The sequence below is a fragment of the Scomber japonicus genome, chromosome 3 (genome assembly GCF_027409825.1).
Source record: "Scomber japonicus isolate fScoJap1 chromosome 3, fScoJap1.pri, whole genome shotgun sequence".
NCBI lineage: Eukaryota > Metazoa > Chordata > Actinopteri > Scombriformes > Scombridae > Scomber > Scomber japonicus.
Genome location: NC_070580.1, coordinates 29,510,681 through 29,535,858, shown reverse-complemented (window position 1 = coordinate 29,535,858; position 25,178 = coordinate 29,510,681). Strand labels below are relative to the sequence as shown.

The following is a 25,178-nucleotide window of genomic DNA, read 5'->3' as shown; positions in this document are numbered from 1 at the left end:
TCATATCAATTTTGATAACCAGGTATTTTCTGGTAATTAACAGTATGTAAGGTCATACCAGATTGAATACATGTTCATTATCTTGCATCATACACAGTAATAAAGTGCTGTTAGTGACTGGTAGCACATTGTTAGTTGTCAGGAGAGGTGAAGGCTAACTTGATACAACCATTTGGTGCTGGAATTTCAATCAGTAGGCTTTATTCACAAGATGGCTACTCTACACTTCACGAGTGGATGCCTGTTTTTACCTCATACTATTCATTCTTTTTTTTCTTTTTTCTTTTTTTTTTTACATTTTTACATTTCATTTTATTGATATGATAGATTAACCATAAATCTGACAGCACAATTAACATTTATAAGTAACCTCATGAACTGTCACAATAACTGTTTCATTAAAACAGAAGTGTAGCTGTAAATAGCTCCTGTAAAGTTTTTAAACCTGAGATTCTGTCCTTGTTTCAGTTTGTGGATTTGGACCACATAACCCAAGAGTTTCATTTGATGGCCCGATCCTTCACTATGACATTAGAGCTCAGCTGAGAGGCTGCAGCTCACCTGTTTGTGTGTCTCTGAGACATCAGAGCTCACCTCAGAGGCTGCAGCTCAGCCATGTGCCTTTGTGTTTCTCAGGCTGCTGCTGCTGACAGGATTTTTATTATAAAAATGATTCCCAGCAGTCACAAACAGTTCAGTTGGACAAGCTGTGGCTAATTTAGCGTATGAATAATGTTCATGTCTTAATGACACATATGCAGTAATAACTGCTGTTGATCCACTCATGGGAAAGGAGAGACACAGCATCAAATAGTCAATATTTCTCCCACTAATTTCAAAGATTAATGTTTGAATTGATTACAGAACATTCTTTTTAACTAAGCTCAACTGTTACTGACACTTTGGTTCCTCTTTAAAAAAGGACCAGATGTCCTAATTTGCTTTTGGGAGAAATTTTCACCAATAGTAATAAAACTGTTTAATTAAAGCAGCATTGAGCAGCAATGGCAAATTAGCAAACAAAACCTAACACCTGAAATTAAATACAACATCAAATAATCTTAGTTGTTACTAGTGGGGTTGTTTTCAGTCCTGTGAGGTTTGGGACATTTAAACTATAAATACTCACCGCTTCAGATCGTCCACCTGCTGCTACCAGGCTGCTTCTAGTCAACAGTGCATACTACTTGAAGTTGAGGGTACCAGATCATCATGTTGAGTATCTCCCACATCTTCCTATTTCACTCTTTATCATTAATAGCCAGTTTCTTTCAGAAAACACACAATCCTGGCAACTCTGCAGAGATCTTACAGTTGGTAGGGACAATCCAGCAATGCCTTGATATTGGTAGGGACAAGTTACCACTGTGTATAACCAAATCTAGGTCCATGCATGCATGTGACAAACAGCCAGTGTACTGACCGCACAGACATCAGATGTGTTTGTATGTGATTGACTGATTTGAGATATTTGTCCTTTCTGTTATTTTTGCCTCATTTCACATCGCCTACAGTGACTCCTCTGTCTGTCTGTGTACACTTGTGTCCTTGTATTGACTTGGGATACAACTGTGTCACCTCTATGATTCACACTCAGTCTGATCATACCTTAAGTCTCTTGTAATATTTTTCTGATTGATTGTCAAGTTTGTCTAGAACTAGATCAACAAACCCTTGTAGGGACACCGTCTCCATTAACTCGTCTCACTATTTGCAGAGCAAACTTTCTCTCTCCTCTGTTTGTTTCTGTGGAGGTGAACTGAAGGATGGGTGCATGACAGGTTGCCACTCAGCACTCACTCCTACATCTGTCCTGTCCTTGTGCATTAGTGTCACATGTGTGCTTCAGCGTTGACCTGCTCCCATAAATCAGCTGGGCTGGCTCCTCCGTTCGCTCCCTTGGCCTACTCTGCCCTCTCTCCTCAACCCCTCCCTTTCTGACTCTCAGCTCTCTTCATCTCCCCTCTGCCAGCATGCCCGAGTGTAGTTCTCCATTCTGGCAGTGCACCACACCTGCACTGCGGCTGTCAATCAGCGGGCAGGAGGGAGGAATCGGAGACTGCGCTTAGTTTAGCATGTTTGAGGCCGTGTGGGTATGAAGTGTTGCCTAAGGAATCCAACCAAGTGAGTAGTTGTATTCTCGTCACACCCTGTCTCCCCTTCTGTCTTCAGCAAATTGCCTCTGCCATATTTAAGCAGTGCATTGTATGAATTACACTTCTTTGTGAAAGCTCCACTTTTTCAACATGTCAAGGAAGTTTGAGATCTTATTTTATTCTGTTCTTGTCTGCAGTCTTTCTCTGTCTCTGTACGTGTGTGTCTCTCTCTCTGCCTTTTTCTTCCATGCTCTATGAAATTAAAATGAATTTGCAGCCAGCAGCGGCAGGTACGATAGAAGCTGAATTTCAGACTGTGGTCCGTTCTCCACTTAATTACCTTCTAATGATGTCTGAATGTAGAATTGTCTTCCATATATGTGCCTAAACCCCAGTCCTCCACCCCCCCCCCCACCCTTTTTTTTCAAACACTCTTTTGCACTCTTCATTTCTTTCTTTCATTGTCTCAGAATCACTGTGAAATGGTTGTACAGGTGACTGAGGCAAGGCCATTATTTTTGGAAAGCTGCTTAATGCTTTAAAAAGATGTTTCATCCTTGGCCCGACAGCTTACTGTAGTTCCAATAAATCCTGATCAATCCAGACAACAAAGTGCCCTTGTCAATGTATAGGCCTACACATTGGCTGAGTCATTGCAAATGCACAGCTGATGATGCCAGTCTCATTTTATATTGCTCAGCAATAAGCAGTTAATCTATTTTAGTTGATGGGAGAGACCGCCAAATATTTAAATTTAACGATGCGTCTAACAAACTGTGATTGAGTAGGTGTTTCAGGAAGCTAAATTCTAAGATAGAAGTCTATAACCAGATTAGTTTGTATGTTTCTCTAACTCTGTGCTTTTTAACCTTTTTGGATACTGGAACCCCTTTTGAGCTGTCCTGAAGACCCTCTCAGTCACCCCCAATAACTGCATAAAACTGCATATATATACACAATCAACATGAATATGATGTAATCCTATTTATATTACCTGTTTTGCTCTCTAGCTTTGCTTTCCTCTCCTGTTGACTAGTGTCTGTTTGACTGTGGTCCAAAACAGATGGCCGTTTTGTTTAGTCAGAGCCATTTCTCCATATTGCTATGCTATGCTATGCTATGCTATGCTATGCTATGGTGAAACACAGTTCCTCTTCTTAGTTTGTGTGTTTGCAGTTACATATTAAGTGCTACATGAACCTTGCAAATCAAGGACTTTTTCACAACATGCAAATATTTCACAATAAGAGTCTTATTAAGAAATTAAAGGTTTCTGCCCACTGAAATGCTAGAGGGCTTTTAAATTGAAATGGATACAGAAAAACATTTTATTAAGAGCATCGTGCAGTAACTTCAAAGGGGGATAAACCGGAGTGGATCAAAACAAGATTTCATTCTAGAGTATGACCAGTAATACTTATCAAACATGGATCAGCCAGTCTGCGGACCCCTGGTTGAGAGATAATTTTTGGTTTATCACATGTGATGTTCTGTTATATTCAACAGCAGATATTTCTTTTAATAGCTCCCTGGAGAGCTTGGATGAGTCTCCTGTCCTTTCTTGCTAAATACAGTAAGAAAAGAGTAACTAGACCAAGAGACAGCATCACTGTTGATTTTGTGGCAACAAAACCGAATGATAAAATTTATGACAAGAATCAGATTCGGACTCCCTGGCCTTTTACAGGGATATAAAAAAAATAATAATCATCCAAAAGGTCATCCTTGTATAGAAAAATACTTTGTTAGCTCATGAGATGCTGCTACAAATATACAAGTAGCTCACAGCATGCTACTTTATAGAACCTCAGCACCTGCTTGGCAGTAATAGTAGTTTGGTATGGAGTGAGACATGAATCAAAACAGTCTGAGGCACCTGAAGACTTAAGATTGGACATTTTTCCATTACAGAGCACAGCAAAGTAAAATAAGCTGTTTACCTGTTGGAGGTGTACAACAGCGTTCAATCAAACATCTCACTGTGGTTGTTTCTGCTTGTTCTATTCCTCCCTGTATTTCTAACTGATCCGCTAAACCAGGAGCTCTAAATATCTCCATATCTTGTTGTGACAGTTGGTTTTTACTGCTGCTAATGAAGCTTTGCTAATTTACTGTTGCACACATTTAATTTCTTTTAAATTGTTTACAATAAAAATCTCCCATTATTGAGTCATTTAAAAGCTTTTATTATGAAGCAGTAAATGTTGAGTTTGCATCAGCTGTAACTTTACATTACTCTGATACGGCTGCCCCTTGGCAAACATCCAGACATCTGGCCAATCAGATTAGAGTGGACTCATCTGTTGGTGAGCTTTAAAGAGACAGGAGCAAAGACTCCTTGTCAAGAGACTGAGGCTGAACTGAAGGACTGCATAAAGAGGCAGTATAAGATAAATGAGTTTTCTGGACTGTGAATCATGCAAAGCTAATGTAGTGGAGTCAAAAAATAAGAATGTAGAGATGGAAATGAGTATAATAGGTTCCCTTTAAGTTGACTGTATACACTTCATATATAGTTACAATCTCTTTCTGTAGTTTCCTTCCTAAATTAAAATAAACCTGCCCAGAAACAGGTTATATATTGCTGTAAGTTGTTATGTACAGCAAAACACATTTACAGTGATAAAGACTGTTTTATGTTATTTTTGTCTGTGAATCTTCTTTATTTTCTTTGTTTGTTTGTCAGGAGTGAATTAAACTTAGTATTTCATTTTATTTTTTGATGGGATCTATGGTAAATATTCTGCACCTTACCAGTTCTACATGTGAACCCACTAGGAAACATACACTTACTCACACCTGTAAGTAATGTGGACATTTACCATACATAGACGGGGGAAATGCAAAATCCAGCATGAATATGTGTCAGTGGCATGTAACAAGGCCTTAAGCAAACTGTATTAGCATGATTTACTTTGAAGAGCATGACAGGACATTTTTCAACTCTGTTAAACTTTAAATTATGGATTTGTAATGGGAATAGTATATAAATAGATTAGGAGGTGTTGTGCACGAGACACAGCATCCGTCTCTTGAGAACTTTTGTTCAATGATTCAGTTTTGTTTGTTTAATTTTTGAACACCATCAATTCTCAGCCAAGTTTGTTCTGCTTTACCAGGATATTGTGTATTAAGATATTAAAGGGATACTTCACCAAAATATATCAAACACTCACCACCTGTGAGCTTTAAAGGAGATTTTGAAAAGTGTTAAATTTATTTGCAGAGGATTGAAAGTGTAGTCGGCTCCTTGGATTCCAACAATAATGCAGTTTCGAGGAAAACAGAAAATTAACTGCTAGTATGCTTCATGTGTTCTATAACACACAAGGTTGTATTTTAGCGATTATGTAACCTGTACACCTACATCTTCACTACTTTCTCTATTTCTTTTGCTCTATTTCTGTGTTTCTTGTGTACACACACACACACGCATGCACACACACACACACACACACACACACACACACACACACACACACACACTGAGTCTGGTGTCCAACTGTGCCTGAGCTTGAATTGGCACCAAAAAGCTCTCACTGATCAGAGTCTGTGCTGGCAATTCCTGATCCCGGTGGAGGCCACATATTAGTAGCATTTTGAGAGTCATAGCCCACCTATAACCAATTTACCGCGACCGGGCTGTGTGATCATCACAACCTGCCCTCAGTGTTGAAGGCTGGAATCATAAAACCTCAGCTTGCTGGACTTAACCGCTGTAAAACTACAAGCATGCAAGCAACTCTTCTGACAGAAAAAAAGCTTGTGTATTAAACTTAAAATCCCATGAAATGAAAAATGTAATTTCCTTGTTGGTCTCTTGTTTCTCTGGCTCTTTTGTTCTACTTGCATATAGCACACCCACGAAATGTGTCATGAAATGCACTTTTCCTTTTTTTTTCTTTTTCATCAAAATCCTTTCCTTTCCTTCTCTGTTGTCAATTGCCCCTTGGAAATTCAGCCGGGATAACGTAAGCAGTGATGGAGAACTATCAGTTCCCATGTTTCTAGTGCCTACTGTTGAACTCTTACCCAGTAATAAGTCTCACAGTAAAGACATGGAAACAGAATCATTGAAACAGAATCATTGAAACACGCTATAATCTTACAGTAATTACCTGGGATATTAGAAGTTCATATACATCAGTACGAAATAAGCAGACCTTTTAATATCAGTGTGACATCATCATTATTTAAGTTTCAGTCTGCTAAATTGGAATTTTTTCTTTTTAACTATTGTTTAAAACACCAAAGATTTCAATTTTTTCTTCAGTAGCATAAACTCTTACCAGTTACCAGCTCTATGGGAATGCTTGGCCATCAGTTTTTAGTGCTCATCTGAGCTCATTATTGCGTGTAGTGGCATGAAAATAAAATCCCTTGCATGTAGCAGTAAGGTTAGAGCTGCCTTCTGCATTTAAAGCTCTATGTGTTGAATGCCTCTTCACTGTCTTGTTTTGCAGATAGAGATTTAATTGTCTGTACAAGCCACTTAACCTTTTTGATTCACAGGTTTGCGTTGTGCTTTATTGTCATCACAACTCCACATGAGTGAAACTTAAAATTGATTCATTTTAATTACTGTAATTACAGAATTTCAAGGTAACATACTGTAGTAACATTCATGTTGTTTCATGCGGCTCTGTGTCAGTACATACAGTACAGTAGACTTAAGCCATAAGTAATAACAGCAATAACCTGCGTGCACAGAGACATAACAACCACAAAAAATGATTGGTTCCTGCAGTTATTTCTCCCAGTAAAGGGAGTACATTTTGTTTTCAAGGTTTATGGTTCAGCTTTGTTATCATTACACAATACAGGGTTGCACAATGCAATCCAGTTGAAGCCTGGTATAAAATCCCAGTAAATATTCCCAATATCTTGCAATATGGACTGTCTGACCTGCTCAAATGATGAAATGAAAAAAAAGAGACGAGCCAGCACTAGTGTGTATATCCTGTGTTGTTTTGCACTTAGTTAAAAATTCAGTATTGATATATCTGATTTATTCCCGCATCTGAACTTGTGTGTTTGTGTGTGTTCTCCTCTAGGTCAGGCCGTCCTGTCAGTTTCATGGTGGTCTTCAACACTCCCAACCCCCTTAGTAAGATCTCCTGGGTCAACCGTCTGCACCTTGCCAAGATTGCACAACGTAAGCACACACACGCACACTCACCATTTCACTCACAGTCAGAGGCACACACGCGCACAGATAGGATTACTATGTCATTTTTATTTAAACAGGATGATGTAATGCAATGAAATGCAATAACAATGTTTTAAGTCAGAGGCTCAGACACATCATCAGTGTTTGCTTCACTCTCTATTGGCTAAAACTGGTGTTAAGACTTACATAATCAGAGAAAAACCAAGACACTCAACTGGGTCATCGGAAGTTTATGTGCTGAGGAAAGAGGCAAATGTTAAATTAGTAAACTGTGTTCTAAGATGTCATCTATCTTTGTGAAGCCAAACATTACTTGTCATTCAGCAAAGATGAGAGCTACTTACTGTGCTTGGAAAAACATTGGAAGTATTTTAAATTCTCTACCAATCATGTTGAAGACTAGGTCTCTCTTTTTTTCATATTTTGACGTGTCAGTGTAGAGACTCAGCACTGGTCAATGTTCATTCATTGAGAAAAAAAGATGGCCAGACCCTGCCCAGCAGGGAGCAGCACAGTTCTTTTTTATCTTCCTAACCTCTTTCCTCCAACCCTTGCCTTGCACTGGCCAGGCCTAAGCCTACTATGCAGCCTGACCACACTATATTACAGTATATCTTCCTCTCTGGGGCTCATCAATGCATGCTGTCATCCAGTGGCAAAAACAAAGACACGACTACTGAGGACATTAATCTGCTTATTTGGCCACGATGGCACGCATATTCAACCCACTCACCACTACAGACTCTTTCTCCATCCTTTGCTACTCCCTGAGTCGCCTTGAGCGTTTCTTCCTTGTCATACACACTTTATTCTGCATTTGTTGTGCATGCAATATGTCTGCGCTTGTGTGCAGCTCCAGTCGTATTGTTGCGGTTTCTTATATCCCAGAGGCCATTGCTGTGAATGCCTGCGCAGAAACATTCAAGGATTTAAAGGAAGTTATTAAAAGTAGATTTAAGGACACTCAATTCAATGTCTTTTGTATTTAAGTGGCCATAGATGTGTTGTCAAAGAGTTTGATACGCAAGCATAGTCTTGAGATAATCAATGGGACCTTGGTTGGTCAAAGGTCAAGAGGTAGACGCTTTTGTGCTTTACAGAAAATAAACTTGCTTCCTGTCTATCTTGAGATTCTTTGTCCTTGAGCATTACATAAAGAAAAAAACAAACACAAACAACAAACACTTGATTATTCCCCTGTTCTGCTGGCTCACCTTTCACAGTAGTAGTATAGCAATGTATGAAGCATACAGCACGTCTGCAGACTCTCCAGTAGAGCTTGCTGTATATATAGTTTGTGACATCAAAAACATCAGGCTGAGCACATAGGATGCTGCGGCTGCAGTGAAGCGCAGGATCCCCAGCCTTTCCTTGTAGCTCACACCTTTATCAGCAACACACCAGGCGTACTGATGAGGACACTGGCATAGTTATAACATGCAGCTCTCCTCCTCCTATGGCTGCTGTGTGGACATGGGTGATATTTAAAGCCAAATCATGCATGTTATCCATAGCTGTCCATATGGATGAAAAACTTCATACCATTATAATGTTTATGGAGACCATAAATTGAGTTCTCTCATAAACCTCAGACATGACTTGAGGAGAATAAAATGAACAGAGGAGTATCGAAATATGTCATTCTAACTCCTTCTGCCTAAATTAATTCAATAAACAGAATTTATTTGGCATTCACTTGAGAACAAAACACCAAATAAATGTTTATTGAATTTTCTCAATTTCTTTGAATCGTACAGCTGTGGATAAAAAGACACACTTCAAAACTGAAGACAAAGATAAAATGCTATCAAAATGTAAATATTCCACATTATTTTTTACTCTCTTATTGATTGACTTTATAATGACTGCCAGCACCAATCTGTCTTTGTTAGTCTGTGCTATTACCTTGCAGCCTCGAGCTCTTGTCACATAACTTCTGCTCCTGTGTGTAAAAAGATAAACCTGAAATCTTTACCTTTTTTTGTTTGACTTTGAGAAAGTTCCAGATGAATCAACTGATTAGGTGAAATTAACAAAGATTACATTTTAGATTACATTTTTTTTGGCCAACACTTCTATCTACTCTCCAAGGCAAATGACAGTACCATGAGGAAGTATAAGCTCTGATTCCCCAAAAATGACAAGTACCCAAGTGCAAGGAGAACAAGCCGAGGTTCAAGGAAAAGTAATAGAGCACAGAGCAAGAACAAGAAATAAAAAATAAGAGATGACAACTTGTTTTAGGACAAGTAGACCAAGAAGGGAGGGCATAGATTACAGAGGCGATTTCAATATATCAAGCTCAAGACACACATTTGGGCAGTGAGGTTGAAGAGAAAATAAAGACTAACATGTTTGACTTGGATATTGATTCACTCATCTCTTGTTAAAATGACAGACAGCATGTATTTAAACTTGAGTTCAGTTTGAGCATTTTTCCTTAACATCTGAATTATTTGGAAACATTCACCCCAAAGAAGTCAGTATTTTGTTTGAGAGTAACAGCATGCATTTAAAAAGAACTGAATTTCCAGTAGTGTGTTTTGTACTTTGATATATGCATGACACTTTAAAACTTCTTGACAGATGTTCTGCTACAGATGCTGCTTTTGAAGTATCTTTTTTTTCTCCATTAAGCCATAGACATAACTCTCATATCATGTATCATATATCACATATCACTGAATTTTTAAAAACCCTGCAGTCCTTACCAACCACAACCAAACATGGAGAGAGATTGCACAGACACAAATGCAAAAGCAAATAGAACATCCTTCAAAGAAAAAAGAATTTGTGCTAATTTTTTCTTCTTCTTTATTTTTATCCTCAGGCAATTATACAGGGCCCTTTCACATTAACTTTCTCTGGAATTGTTAATATAAATTTATATAAATATATATATGTGTATATAGTTGACAGCCCACACAGTGTCAAACCTCTCCATCTGCAATCTCACATAACCTCACAAACTGAGGTTAATGGAAACGTTTTAGAATGCTTAGCTGATAAGAGCTGGAAGGTTATAAAAACAAAAATAAGAGCTTAGTTACTTAAATTGAGTGACAAAACATTTTCCAGATGTATAAAGTAAGTGACTGCCTGAAAGTTCAGCTCTCTGCCCATTTGTTAATGATTGTTTTTAATATAGCTGCTTGTCTGTATGAGATCTCAGGGGCCAGAAAACTGTCCCAGCATGCAATGGAATTAATAAAGTCAGACAGTAGGGATAATGGTGAATGAATTGCAAAAAGTTTAAATGCAAAACATTTTATCAGTATTTTCATTAAAATATGAATGAGAAAAAAATGTATTAATAGTTTCTAATCATCTTTTTTTTTAAAGTAGCTTTTATTGGTTTTATACATTTAACACAACTTTCCACCAAATTGAACATATGATAGTATATAAAATAATAATAATACTACAAAAAATAAAAACATCACTTGAAAATGAATAGACATTTTTTTGTTCTGTTAGTAAGAGAGCAATTGTCTGTGTAAATGCTTAGTATACACAGTTTTGAACTTAGAGGTATTGAGGAAATGGCCATTTGAGAGATACAGTATAACATACCATCAAACCCCAAATTTTTTAATCTCCTCACATTCACACAAGTAGTGATGTAAAGCACCTTGATGATTATTGCATTTTGGTCAGGAATATTAAGAAGTATATTTAACTTCACAGGAGTGATGTACATTCTCATTATCCATATTGTATTATTATTAGTGTTATATTAATCTCAGTCAAGCATTGATGGTTTGTGTCTTTGAAATGATTATACCCCATTCATCCCCTCATATGTGCTCTTTCTGCTTCTTACTTTCAGAGTTGTATTTATGGCTTTTTTTTTAACAATATCTCCAGTGCTGACATCTGAGATTGTTTTAGGCGTGCCATAATAAAGCTTCTAAATTGTAAGCAACACATTTTTCTGTTGCACATTATACTTCACTTTCAGCTCATCAGACATTAGATTGGTGTCTTCGTAATGATCCAGTAGTTTAACTGTGCCCTTATTTAACCACTTTTAAATCCCATGTCATTTTTAACTGGGCTGAGGTGTTATCCCACATTAGTGAAACACAAGACAACACTGGGGAGTCGCCTAGATATTTATGTACTTCATGCCAGACAATAATAGTGTTTTCCACAAAAGGATTAACCGTGTTTTTTTCTTCATTTCCTAAAGGGAGTCGATTATAAAAAGCTATCCAATGTCAACCCCTTGAGGACAACAATTCAATTTGTAACCAAGGCAGAGCAACCTCTCTAGAAACCAAAACATTGAAGCCCTTCACTGGGCAGCCCAGTAATACCCATGAAAATTTGGTGGTTGTAACCCTCCCCTATCATAAAACAAGTACAAAAGAGAAAGTCTATGTCATGGCTTCACATTTCTCCAAATAACATTTCAAAAGAGCTTCCTGACTTTTTGGGGGAAAATGAAGAAGGAGGTAGAGGAGCCAATGGAATCGATTGGAAAACATAAAAACTTTCAGCAATATATTAAACTTAATTATATTTATTCTTCCCATTATGGACAGAGACAATGTTATCCATCTTGTGTCTTCTTCCAACACTTAAGCTAATATGGGCTCATAACAAGTTTAACTTAGGGTGCTTATCTCTGGTGTTATTTTAATATCCAGATACTTATAACCATCTATGGCATTTATAGGTGGGGTACTGCTGATTTTCTTATCTCATGTCCATTTGGGAAATTGGTCAAATTGACTGATATATAAACATATAAATATCAAGACCAATGATGTGAATTTTCAAAGTATTGATAGAAATGCTATGGCATCATCTGCATCAATATGATATGATGCTCTATGTCCCCTATAGTCATAGTACTTAAGATTAAGGATGTGATCTTATTGCTATTGCCAACAATTCCATGGCTGTGACAAAAAGTCAAGGTGAAAGCAGCAAAAAAAGTTATAAAAGTTATATAAAGTTTGCTTAAGCCTTAATGGATTGTTTTCAGCTACTATTGTATAAAGTTGCTCATATTCAACTTTTAAGGTCAAATAGTTACTTTTCTTTTTTGATTGTACTGAATTATCAGGGTTTGCTACTCTCTCCAGCTTTCTGATTTCAGAGTCCAGTTATGTTTGATTTTTTTTAATTTGGAGCTAGTGAAACAAGTAATCATCTAATAGTCCATTTTCATTGCAAAGTAAACACATTTTATGAAATCATAATCTTGAAACATTTTAGGGTGCAAGTGCCATCTAGAAGAAACTCTGATTAACTGCAAATCATTGTAAAATTATGAAGTGGGGAATGAACTGACGAAACAGTGCTATCATATATGCAGCTTATTGGGTAGCAGAGAAGTGGAAATTAAAAAATGATCCACATGAGAATAGGTTTTAAATGATGATGAATCACATGAATATTCCCCTTTAATTGGATTCAATTGGTTTTTGCGTTCTCCGTGGGTTGCAAAGGTTCAGCTCCTTTATAAACTGTTGTATTTTCTTTCTACTTTGAGAATGACAGATGTCTGGCACAAATATACGATTATTAAGGTATAGGTCTAGAGTGCAGGTAAAATTGTCTGCTATCATTACTGTACATGGAAGGGAGGCAATGAGGGATTGTCATCATTTAGGTCAAATTGATATTTTCACTCAAAAGAGTGCCCTGTACCACCAATTACCTACCAGCTGTATCAGAAATAGCAGTAATCACTTTGAATGGCACAGACTTGTGAACCAACACTATAACCCTTCTAGAGTGAGAGGAGAAGCATAATGCCAGTACCTGGTCTGGCCAAATCCTCCCTATCTTCAGTAATTCATCATTAAGTAAATGACTGTAGTATCTTGGATAAAAACAATAAAGGAATCAGGCTGCTTAAACCTAGTAATAACCTGTTTCAATTTAGTAATTTTACCCATCCCCCTTACATTCCAGGGGGTCTTTCTTCTTATTTGAAGTCATCTTAAACTAACATTAAACCACATTTTATTATCAGCTCTATAAAGGAATAAAGATGTTGCTTCAGTGTAAACTTAAGAGTGTGCCTTAATGCAGAGTTATATGTGAAGAATGCATATAAACATATAAAACAACAAAATTCTACCATAAACTAATCCCCTTAGCGGTCATCCTGAACAGAGCAACCTCTTGCTCCCTCCCACCCTCCCACCCTCCCCCTCACCTTAGGGTATAGTTAAGTGCACAAACTGATCTACTGGAAGCAAGGGAGCAGTTGAAACAAAACTAGAATAAACAACACTCCCCTTCTTTCCCCAAGAAGGGGAAAAAAGACAGTTTTGTCTCCTAGTAACCATCTGATATTTTCATGGACAAGCAAGCATTTATTTAGGGTACACTTCAGGGACGTCGGCCATATAGATAGTCCATTTCTCACAAAGACTATATAGGCAACGGTAGGGTGAAAACCAAAAAAACACACATCTCTGCTAATCTAAATGAAAATATCAGCCATTATATGACAAGCTAACACCATAATAACTAGATATAAGTGGGAAAAAAGCAAAGCAAAAATAAATAGGTGAAAAAATTACCCTTTGCATTTGTAGGTTCACTTCTTATTCAACACATCAAACAGTGTAATTTCTTGCATGGTACAGGAAATTAGTGATAATCTCCATAGATCCAGTTTAGTTCCTCTGTGCATCTTCTATGCATTGTATACCCTGAACCAACTTCTCAGTGTCTTGCAGGGATTCAACCGCACATATATGTCCATCAGTGGTTAGACAAAGCTTGGCTGAGTAAACTATTCCATAGTGTATGTTCAGGGATCTCAGTTGTTGTTTTACCCCATAAAAACACATCTCCTCTGCCTCCTCTGCTGGTGCAGCTCCACCGGTAGGTCTGGTAAGAACATGACCTCCTGTTTACAGAGCAGCATCTTGACTTTGCCTTGGCTGGTTGCATTACTCAAACTGTATCTTGGAAGTTTGAAAACTTCATAATGAGGACACTTGGTGAGGGGGTTCGCCTGGATTGGGCCTGACTGGGGAGCATGTGTGGTACAGCAGAGTACAACAGATACATGTTGTAGGAAAGGTTGTGGGGCCCAGTGCTTCAGATAGCCATTTCTCAAGTAAAGTGATAACATCATTCTTTTCCAACAAGTTAAGCAGTGGTTTCTGAGCCTTTTCAAGCTTGTATGTAAGGAGAGCCTAGCACTTAAGTCTTACCTTTCTCTGAGTTAATTTTGTCCTTGATGTTGCTAATACACTCTTTTACCTCATCCATGCAACTAGAGAAGTGTCGCACATCATCTTTTTAAAATTAAATTAAAACTCTATTGCTATTTTAATTAATTTAATTTAATAAAAAAACATAAAAAAATGACTAAACTGTAAGTAAGTGGGTTAGATGTTTCACTTATTTTATATTTAAAATATTTACCCCGAAATAATAATAAGGAATACAGTGACATTCACATACCAGAATATGCAAATAAGTTAATTGTGATTGTTTTTTTTTTTCAATCAAAAAGAGTCATCATGTGCAGTTGATTGTAGCAGCACCTAGATGAGTAACGGTACATGTTGGCTCACACATACACAGCAGCATTGTGACACACTGGTCCTCATCAAATCATTCATTTGAAAACAAATGGTAGACAAGAGGGTGGGGTGATGGATTTCATTGAATCCCTTGGGGAAATAGATCAGCACCAACCTGGTCAGGATGACAATTACATGTTAATTGTATTACACCCACACTTTGCCTTCCCATTTAACCAAATGTAATTACAATAAGGGAGTTGTTGATTTAATTTCACGGATGGTGTACTGTCACCGAGGCTTCCTCGTCATTGCAGGCGGAGGCAGGCATGCCCTGTGCTCAGGAGAGACAGTTGAATCAGCATTTCAAACGCACCGAACCATGGGCTTGTTTAGTTTGAAATGGGTGCCCCGCTCCGAAATGTCCCTGAATGGTGTACACCACAAATAGCTAATGTTCTCATGCATGATTTAGTGAGTGATTAGACATCACAAAACTCAGTTACCCAGACCCATCCTCACATCAGTGTTTATCCTGTTACCTCCATTTAGAGGAAACATAGCAGTATTGTGGCATTCTCTTTGCCACGTGTGAATATTTGCTTTTAGTGTCATTCCTGCATGCCGTATTAAAGTCCTATCCCATCAGTAAATTGCCCATTAACAATGCCTTGTTAATTCTGTGAGCTTTTCTGTGAACCCTTTGCACCTTGAGCGTTTCCATAACATTTGCACAGGTAGTTGGTTGCGGTTTAAAAAAAAAAGAAAGTTTAACTAGAGATTGTTGTCCTTTAGCAGAATGCTGAAGCTGCTCTGGTAGTCAAGCTTTGGCAGCCAAGATAAGACACGTTTCCAATAAACAGCATTTGTCACTTTGTGAGTGCATGTGGTGTAGTTATGAGGCCTTGAAATAGAAAGTGAGAATTACCCCATGGTGGTGCTCTGCCAGGAGCCCTAGGGTCCATTAATAACCTGGTGTGCCACTGCATCTTTTATGTCTCTCAGAGTGGCCCTACTGTTTCAGATGCGTCTTCGTGAAATAGCCAGAAGCATTGCCTAATTAATGGACTTTCTCCCCTCAGAATTAATTGCTTCCTACTATGCCGTCCCAGCCCTTTCAGACAGGGTTAAGGCTTCAGACTTTGATGGCCCTCACAAGAAGAACAAGAGGCCATCAAATCATGAGAGATTGCAGCCTAGATGTTGGAGACACAAGCAGAGGAATGAATGAGGGAAAAGCAAAAGAGAGAAGTTGAGGGTGTGTGGGAGTATGCGTTTATGTGCATGTGCGTGTGTGTGTGTGTGTGTGTGTGTGTGTGTGTGTGTGGAATGGAAGGGGTGGTGGTGGCGGTGGTGAAAGGATGATTGAGACAAGCAATCAGTCCCACTGCAGGGAACAGAGGGCAGGCAGGGGGTTGTTGCCTGCGGTTACACTGCTAAGTGTGCAGGTCCCTCGCTTTTTCCCTCGCACGCGGATCAATAGATGAGTGGAGTGCAGCTAGGAGGTTCTGGCACACACTCTGACACGCCTTCTTAATCCACTGTGTGATAACCTGTGCCATGCCGATGTTTACCGCACAGGATACAAGAGAGGGGGGGAGAATGCAAAATCAACCGCACTGCATGGGCTTTAGGGAAGACTGCGAGGGCATTACTTTCATTAGCCCAAGGATTCAGATTGCTTGGTTGCTATGGTGACTGATTTTTTTGCATCTGTTCAAATAACATTAGCTCAACCTTTTGTGTAACTGTTATTTTTGTTTGTTTGGTGCTGTTAAAATGTCTCTACTCAATGCATTAGCTGAAATGATTTTCTTTTGATAACACTTTTAATAAAAACATTAAACAGAAGCCTCCTCATCCTCCTCAAAAAAAAGGCATTTACTCCGTATGTGCTGGCATTCTTCCTTAGCCCTAAAATTAATCTGTCAGACAGCAAAGATTATCATCCTATCTCTCTATGCTCAAACATGGGAAATGTTTATGATGAGTAAACATTATCACGGATTTAATTAACAGATCCCACACTTGCATTGATCCATGGGAAATATCAATTGCACTGGTGTATTTAATTAGTCTATATCTTTGCCCTTTGTGTCACTGGGGTTGATACAGCTCCATGCTCTGCAAATTAATCTTCATCAGCAAAAGACTTGAAACAAAAGCATGATTGGAATAAAGAAACCGAGAAACCAAATCTCCCTGTTAAGCATTCCGACCCTACGTCTCCATAAATGATGTTATACATAGTTATTGTACAGTAGCTGGGATTCAGTACAAAGTCGATGACCTTAACCTTTAGCTCGGTGAATCTCATCATTCATAAAGTTTGTTTTTCGTTAACACAGTAGATAAATAAAGTGCAGCGCAGTGGAACTCTCTATAATCTCTTCTTTAACACATCAAATAGAAATAAAATGCTTTTTTTTCTGTGCAGTTTCAGAGCAATTAGTGTTCAAAGTAACAACACCTTGCTTTTAGAATAACATTTTAAACTGTTTTTCACACACTTCTAGATTTTCAATGCCGTGGACATTGGTGGGACCTCTGTAGTATTACTGTATTAATATTAAGATCATTTATTATATTATATTAAGAACGTAAATCTAGTTTTATGACTACTAGCTTCATAATCCAGTGGTTCCCAACTGTTGCTTATCTGATGAACTATTTCACAGACACCACCCACTATACATTTATTAAACAGGTGAATATCATTATAGACATTTTGTCATTCAAAGCAAAGCAATCTTGGAATTATGAATGTTTAGTTTACTTTTTGTTTTTGTTGTTTTTTCCCAGAAGGTTTGGTCTAGTTAGTTTCAACCATTTAGCCAACACTTGAAGTTCTCCATTTGGACTTCTCTGCTTGCTTGTTAACTCGTGTTCATGTTCGGTTTCCACAGCTGATTCAGGTTGGTGGAAGATATGCTGTTGGTTTATTGTAGTTGGTAGTTTATTGGTCAGTATGAAAATAAATGTGCTTGTGGCACGAGATCTCGCAAGAAGAAATCTATAATTAACGGGAGCACCAAAAAAAAGAAAGAAAAAAAGATGATCGGCTTTCTATCGCTCATTCGCACGTCATGTCTTCTTTTTATAATGTCATGTGTGGATCATTAACCTTGTTGCAGCTTCTACCTGCTGAGAATATCTCACAGAAGTATGAGATGAGGAGATGAGCAGGTTGACCTCAGGTCTCTATACTGAGAGCCTGAAGTAGGAGGAATCTAGCGCAGCTATGGAAGCCTAATGATGCAAAAAGTAAAATCACACTACCAAATTATAACACAATTTATATTGTTCTACTTGTGTATTTATGTGATACAGGATTTGTGCAATTTACTTTTATTAGCAATATGTTATAATTTGTGATAATTGGATTCTTTAAGTAATTTATGTTAGAATTTTCTACTCTTTATAATTTACTGTTTAGTATTTGTGATTGTATCTAACTTTTATATTTATGGTTGTTATTTCCATAAATACCAAAATGATCCATCTATAAAATATCTATATGGGAAACCTTTTACAGTGCTGCATACTGCATATGATAATTATATATTTAGAAAGTAAAACTAAAGTGATTCATTACAAGATGATTAGTTAAAACATTTCAATTCAATTTCCATTTTGTGAATTTCAAATAAAAGAACAGTAACGTATTTCATTCTCATTGAAGTTTTCTTAAAGATATAGTTAAAAGCTCGTCTCAAACAAATCATGTTTTCTATTTTTTTTTTTTTTCAAATCTACTACTGAGCTACTCCACAGTCCTTCCACGTACCCCCTGGCTACTGCAGAAGCTCCCACAAGGGTACAAGCACCCCTGGTTGGGAATCACTACACAGATCTGTCAGCAGTCAATACATCCTGCAGATACTAGATCAATCTGAAATTCCAATTTTACCTGGCACAGAAAAGAGAGGTTGGATGTATCTCCAGTAGTGTGAATACGAGCATGGCTCTGTGATGAACTATCAGATTGGTTTATCCGGATAGGATTTGTGCACTCACTGTCCTATAAGGTTTTCTCTATAAAAGCCCACTGCTCTCCTTCACTCAGAGAACCATCATTATAATAATAGAACGAGTACATCCAGGTAAGTTATATGTCATATGTTCAGTATTGCTATGTATGGAAGTATCAAACTAGATGAATTCATGTTCAAGCCAAACTGGTGATGTGTGTGAACATTTGTCCTTCAACAGAGAAATGACAGCTACATCCCTGACACCTAGACCTTTATTGTAACACATATTACTCTATTCTTGTTTTGTTTCTATTTCTGTTTTCAGGTGTTTTTAGTAAGAACTTGCTATAGTCCTTGTGCTGTAGGGGCCAGAGACACTTCATATGGAATCATTTTTACAGTACACTGCATGTGGAATCTCTATTCAAAGCTTTTTCCATTTAACTAATTGACCACCCACATAAAAAAATAACCAGTTCATTGTATTAGTAGTAGTACGTAATTACGGTTTTGATTTTTATTATATGGGACTGCTGACATTAGTGGCTTTGCTTGCAGTTTGCTGCCTGTGTCGACACAGTTCCGCACATTTGACACTAATTGGTATACTGGAAGCCACAGTAAGTCGCATGTCCCAGACCCCCACTTGTAATTACCAATAGGAGGTTGACATGACTGTTTTTTTCATCCCTTAGTCGGTAAGTCCTATTTATGGTAAATCCAACATGATGGGAATTTGGCATGAAGCATAATTCACAAGGCAATATTCCAGGAAAAACACAGAATACATGGAATAAAATGCTTTCAATTAGATCTTAATTTTATACACATCAATGATGTACTCAGGTAGGAGTTAGCAAGTAGTGGCTAGTAAACATACAAAACAGTAAGCTATTTATAAGCAAGTTATTACCGATCACTTTAGTCTACATAACATAAAAAACTGACTTTACTTTAAAAGTATTTTTCTGATAGATAAATAACTTCTGAACTAGACGATGACAGCTCTTGATTACTATGTTTTCTTGTGTTTAGAGGTTCCACTGAAGCAAATAAATGTATATTTGATATAGTGTAGCTTTGTGTGCATGATGTGTATGTGTGTATTTAAGAGAGTGTGCGTGCGTTGAGGTGAGTGGTCTGCGTGTCCCTATTTAATGCCGTTTTCAATTTAGGTCTGTGCTTATCATTTGTTCACCGTTATTCATCATCATTACCACATGGCAAAGACTGAAGGTTAAGGATAATTTACGCTCTCTCACAACCCCTTTCTCTCTCTGTCCATTTGTATGTATCACAGTCTCTCTCTTTCTATCTTTCTGTGTATCTATCTTTCTCTTAAATTGGAAACCAGATCAGTTTTTACTGACAGACATATTCAGTGAGGAGAGAAGTCAGCACACCCAAACGAAGAATTATGTATGCTAATGTAATAATAAGGTGAAGAAACTTAATGATTACTCAGGGGAAAAGGAAATCACTGGACCTGCTGCCCCACCTGCAGAAATGTGCCCTCAGTTGAAGTCTTTTAATAAGTGACCTCACGCTGAGGCAGAGGCTCGCTCAGGGATAGTCAGCCCAGAGGCCACACACACTTCCCCCCAATCCCGACAAAAGAAATTAATTATTAAATAACACTGGAGATGACTGTAAATATAAATGATTGAATGACTTAAAACTTGTAGTTATCTATCTCATTTTTCACAGTTTTTCACAATTGCTGTTTTTTTCCACTACTGTATGATTACTTATAGAAGTACTTACAGTAATTGGATGTGCTGTCTTTAACTGTTGCAATATCTTGTTGTAGATTGTTTATCCTGAAGGCCTCCTCTAAGAATACATTGTGAAAATGTAAATGAACATGGCCTAAAAAAAGATTTGACATACATAATGTGCTCTTTTCTTTCAGTGTGATCACAGTGCACAGTATGATTTGTATCATACAATATGCAGACAGACATTGCTTTTTAAATTTCATACATCTTGACCCTAGAGTTGTGTAGCCATGCAAAGACTTTTATTTGCAGAGGTTGTGAGATGCTCTCTGTTGAGAATTCAGAGGCTGTGAATGAAACTCTGCTTGTCGTGCTTAACAGACTGAAAAAGAAAACTTGAAAAACCCAGCAGAGAAAATCATTGAAAGAAATGAAAAGTCACAACACTGAAAAAAAAAAAGATTCAAAAAAGATTCATCTTTATTCTTATCTCCTGCGATGCTGAATCAATTCACAAATGTTAAAAATCCATTTTTGACATGTTAGTTAATAATGTGATGTTGACGAAAAGGGCATAACTCAACTCAGACACATTTTGTAGTTTATCATCAAAAACAGGCAGTGGTTACAAGTAGTTGTCCATCTGTCCATCCACACGTCTGTTACTTCCATGAACATGATACCATAGTAACGCCTGGAGGCAATTTCTTCGAATTTGGTGCAAACATCCATTTGGATTCAACAATGAATTAGATTTGGTGGTCAAAGGTCAAGGTCACTGTGACTTAATGTCTGGCCCATGAATGTGATATCTCAGTCAGGAGCACCTGGAGAGCATTTCATTATATTCATCAATATCCACTCGGAGTCTTTGAAGAACTGATTAGAATTTCGTGGTCAAAAGTGACTGTGACCCCGCACTCAAATGTTTCACACAAATGTGTAATAAGGAATAAAATGAAGCGATGGCATTTCAAATTTGGTTAGATACTGAATTGGTGTCACTAGTCTTGGAACTGTGGTAATTGTATAAATCTTCTGTGCTGCCTGGTTGAAGATGATTGTAAAGCGTCCGTGTTTTGGAATTTATAGCTCCTTTGTAGCAACATCCATATCTGAAGCATCGTCTACTGTCATGACTACAACTCCTATCAGAATCCGCTTTATTGGCCAAGTGTGTGAACACATACAGTAGAAAGAAAATGCACAAATGACTCTGGACACATGGATGTAAACTGCTACTTGACTGACTGTCTTTCTAATTTGATTTAATGACTAAATATTTGAATATATAGACAAAAGAATGTGTATTGTGAAGATATCCGGGGATTGGAGGGGTGGACGATGCTGTCGTTCTGTAAGGTGAAAATGTGCACATTTTCCATCATTGGAGTTAAGTGTGTGCGGGTGGGGGATGGTGGGCCTATTACCGTGGTGCAGAGTTCAGCAAGGTGACAGCTGAGCGGACGAGGCTGTTCCTGAACCTGCTGGTCCTAGAACAGAAATTCCTGTAGCGGTTCCCACAGGGGACGAACAGTCTGTGGCTGGGGTGAGAGGTGTTTCTGGCAATGCTGTGTGCCATCAGTTAAAGGTATAATACGCAGGATTTTCCAAAAAATTATATAGAGACTCATGCAAAAACAATCCCTTTCAGTTATCACTTAAGACCCATTAGAAGTATGCGTCATTGTATGTATCTACAGAGATCCTGCCCTCTGCCTGTATTTCCTTATTGCTTTGCTGTGTTCATCAACTACTTTGGGTAGTGGGTGTGTAGCCCCCTAGTCAAAAACAGCACGCAGGATGTGAGGTCGAGACTCTATAAAAACATAGCGACCGGGTTACATCACTGTCTCCTTGGCTCTCCTCTGCTCTCTGTCTGTGTCATGGATGTATAAAGAGAAGCGGTGTATGTCTGTTTGACCAAGGGTGGGGCTGAGCGACACTCAGAGGCCACAGCGGACAGGAAGAAGCGTGTACTTTGGCTGCATTCACAACAAACCAATGCATAAGGCAATGTGACACCTTCCCGCAAGGTTGTGCCGATGTATGGGCAATCACAACATAATGTATTTATCTGATTCATGGCATCACTACTGCTGTCTTTCAAATTTGAATGATGTGTTTGCAAACAACAACTGACAAATCCTGGATAGTATGCCTTTTTAATATTATAATGCTTATACTAACACTGCAGAGCACTCCACCTCAATTTTGTTATTCTCATAAAGCCAGGAGACTATAATATGGTTTCACATTAATTGAGTCATTAATTAATGCAGTTAACTTGTATTTCAGTGGACTAAGGACACAGTATAATGGAGCAAAGGACTGAAAATAGTGCCCACTCTTCATTCAATTGAGAATTGATTAAATCAGATCAGATCATATTTAACTGTGAGATTCCCAAAGGTTCTCCTAACACTACCCAATGTTGTTCATTCGTGTCCTTGATCATTTTTGTTACCTCTCTCTCTCTGTCTCTCTCTCTCTCTCTCTCTGTGTCTCTCTCTCTCTCTCTCTCTGTGTGTCTCTCTCTCTCTCTCTGTGTGTTTCTCTCTCTCTGTTAAACCATGCTTTGCAATTTTTATTCAGATGTACTTCAGCTTTGAATTTGGGATGCCCTTCTTGCAAAACTCAAGTCACGAGAGTGATGTTATATTTATCTCCGTTTTTTTCAGTAGCAAGTTAAGAGCAAAGAAGCATTTTAAAATCTAAAATAAGATTTCCTAGAAGATATATTTTAGCTGGCACTGTCTGTCTGTGCAAACTCATGTAATTGGTCCTTAAGTGCACTATCTACCAATTTAACACAATAAGAGTGAGAAAACAATGTTCTTATCAAACTAACCCTGTTGTCCACTTTTAAAATAACTGCAAGCATGTCTGTTGCATTTGTGATCACACCTTCAAGGCAAATTACATGTAAAGCGTATCTTATTCCAAGGCAACATATACAAACAAACCAGGGAGCAAATTTTAGCAAGCTGTGAAATTTCATGCACAATTTAGTTTCAGTAGATTGAAATTGATGATTGCAAAATTACATAATAAGAGTATTTTGGCAGATTTGCCCAGTGCCTTGTCAGGGGGGCACCTGTTGTCAAAGCACGGAGCTGTGAGCGTTGAAATGGCGCACACAACAGGTAAATCCATTATTATAACTCAAATCCAGCAGTTGCCTTTTTCCTGCTGGGGCTTACTCACTGTTGATTAAGTGCAGGTTTAATCACTGCTGAGACCGTGTGTTGGCAGTACCTGGCCTCGCCTCCTACAGCAGGGAATAAACCTCTGGCTGATTATAACATTTACATGCTAATAACACCATTCATATTACATACCTGAGGTAGGGCAATGTCTTTCTAATTATTTAGCGTGGTTTTGACGTATTTTGAAGGAACATTTTTCAGCTTGGCTCAACTGTGGGGGTGAAATGTATTGCTGTTGATAAGTATAACATACAAACAAACAAAATAAGCTGATAAACTATAACAACATCGTGTTGGTACCACCTCAATGAGAAATTAAAAATAATACCTTTTTTTCTTTTTTTTTCTTTTCAGGAGAGGAGAATTCACCAGGTTGGTTATATGGAGAGGATGAAGGGAAGACCATGGCTCCATTTTTGTGTCCGCTGCTTGCCTCTCACATGCCCGTCTTTGCTGCAAAGTCACCAGAGAGAAAGGTAAGAGTCCACTGCTGCCAAAACAAGAGGGAAATCATCAGTAATAGCATCAGTGCAACACATACAAAGCACAAACTTCTTAGTTTGTCTACGAGCTTGTGGGCACACAGGGGAAATAAATAAATGATAAAAATGAATACATTAAAAAAATACACTGATACATGCAGATTATGGAAGCAGAAACACTCTCCATGCTTTTAGGGAATTACATTCACTTGTGTTTCCACCTGCTCAGACCAACTTATTGGCAAAGACGACCCTCACAACGTGCTGCTTACTTTACAAACAGCACGGATAACTTCAATAATTGTTTAAAGCTTCCAGCATCACTGCATGATTTAATGGTAAACTTTTGTGCTTCACTAAGCACTAACCAGAACACTTTTAAAGTAGAAAATCTGTTTAATTTTTAAAAGTATATGGATTTTCTTTTTCCCGTTGGATAAATAAAGACTGATGTTTTGCATATGGACTTAAGTTCACTAAAGTTTGAAGAAATAAAATGAGGCTTTTCAGATATGCTGAAGAGGAGTAACACCAAAACTATGTTATCATACCACTGACAACATATTATGGCTGATGCACATTAATAGTTAATAGCTGAGTGTTTTTATTGAACTCTCTCTCTCTCTCTCTGAGAGACCTCAGCGTACCTCACCTCTTAGCCTCTCCTCACCTGTTGCTGCTTTTGGGTGGATGAGAAGTAGTCATGTGATTGGCTCGGATTGAAGCTCAGCCAGCTCCACCTGCTTATTCTGAGTTTCTCCTATTAATAATATATGAGGCTACTCTGAGCTGCGCCTAGTTTGAACCTGTGGTCACCAAAATGATCAAAAAGAGTAGTGGTCAAGCCCATGTCTGTTTGCACCTGGAGATTTATCTTGTGTTTGTGTTTACGCCAAATTTCAGAAAAATAAAGCAGCCCATCTCATTCATTTGCTATATTACTTACAATGGCCTAATACAACCAGAGATAATACCTTGGTATAAAGAGAATGGTAAAATATGGGATGGTTGACCCTAACCCTAACCC

The 25,178-nt window shown here is 38.0% G+C and overlaps 1 protein-coding gene across 2 annotated transcripts in view; it reads left to right on the top strand.

The window, feature by feature from the left end:
• Positions 1–25,178, top strand: part of arhgef10la (Rho guanine nucleotide exchange factor (GEF) 10-like a) — a 117,536-nt gene that overhangs the window by 49,198 nt on the left and 43,160 nt on the right. For both annotated transcript variants that reach the window (XM_053316116.1, XM_053316115.1), the window contains exons 18-19: positions 7,151–7,251; positions 24,024–24,145. In XM_053316116.1, coding sequence (XP_053172091.1) covers positions 7,151–7,251; positions 24,024–24,145 — 223 coding nt within the window. The remainder of the gene's footprint in view (positions 1–7,150; positions 7,252–24,023; positions 24,146–25,178) is intronic.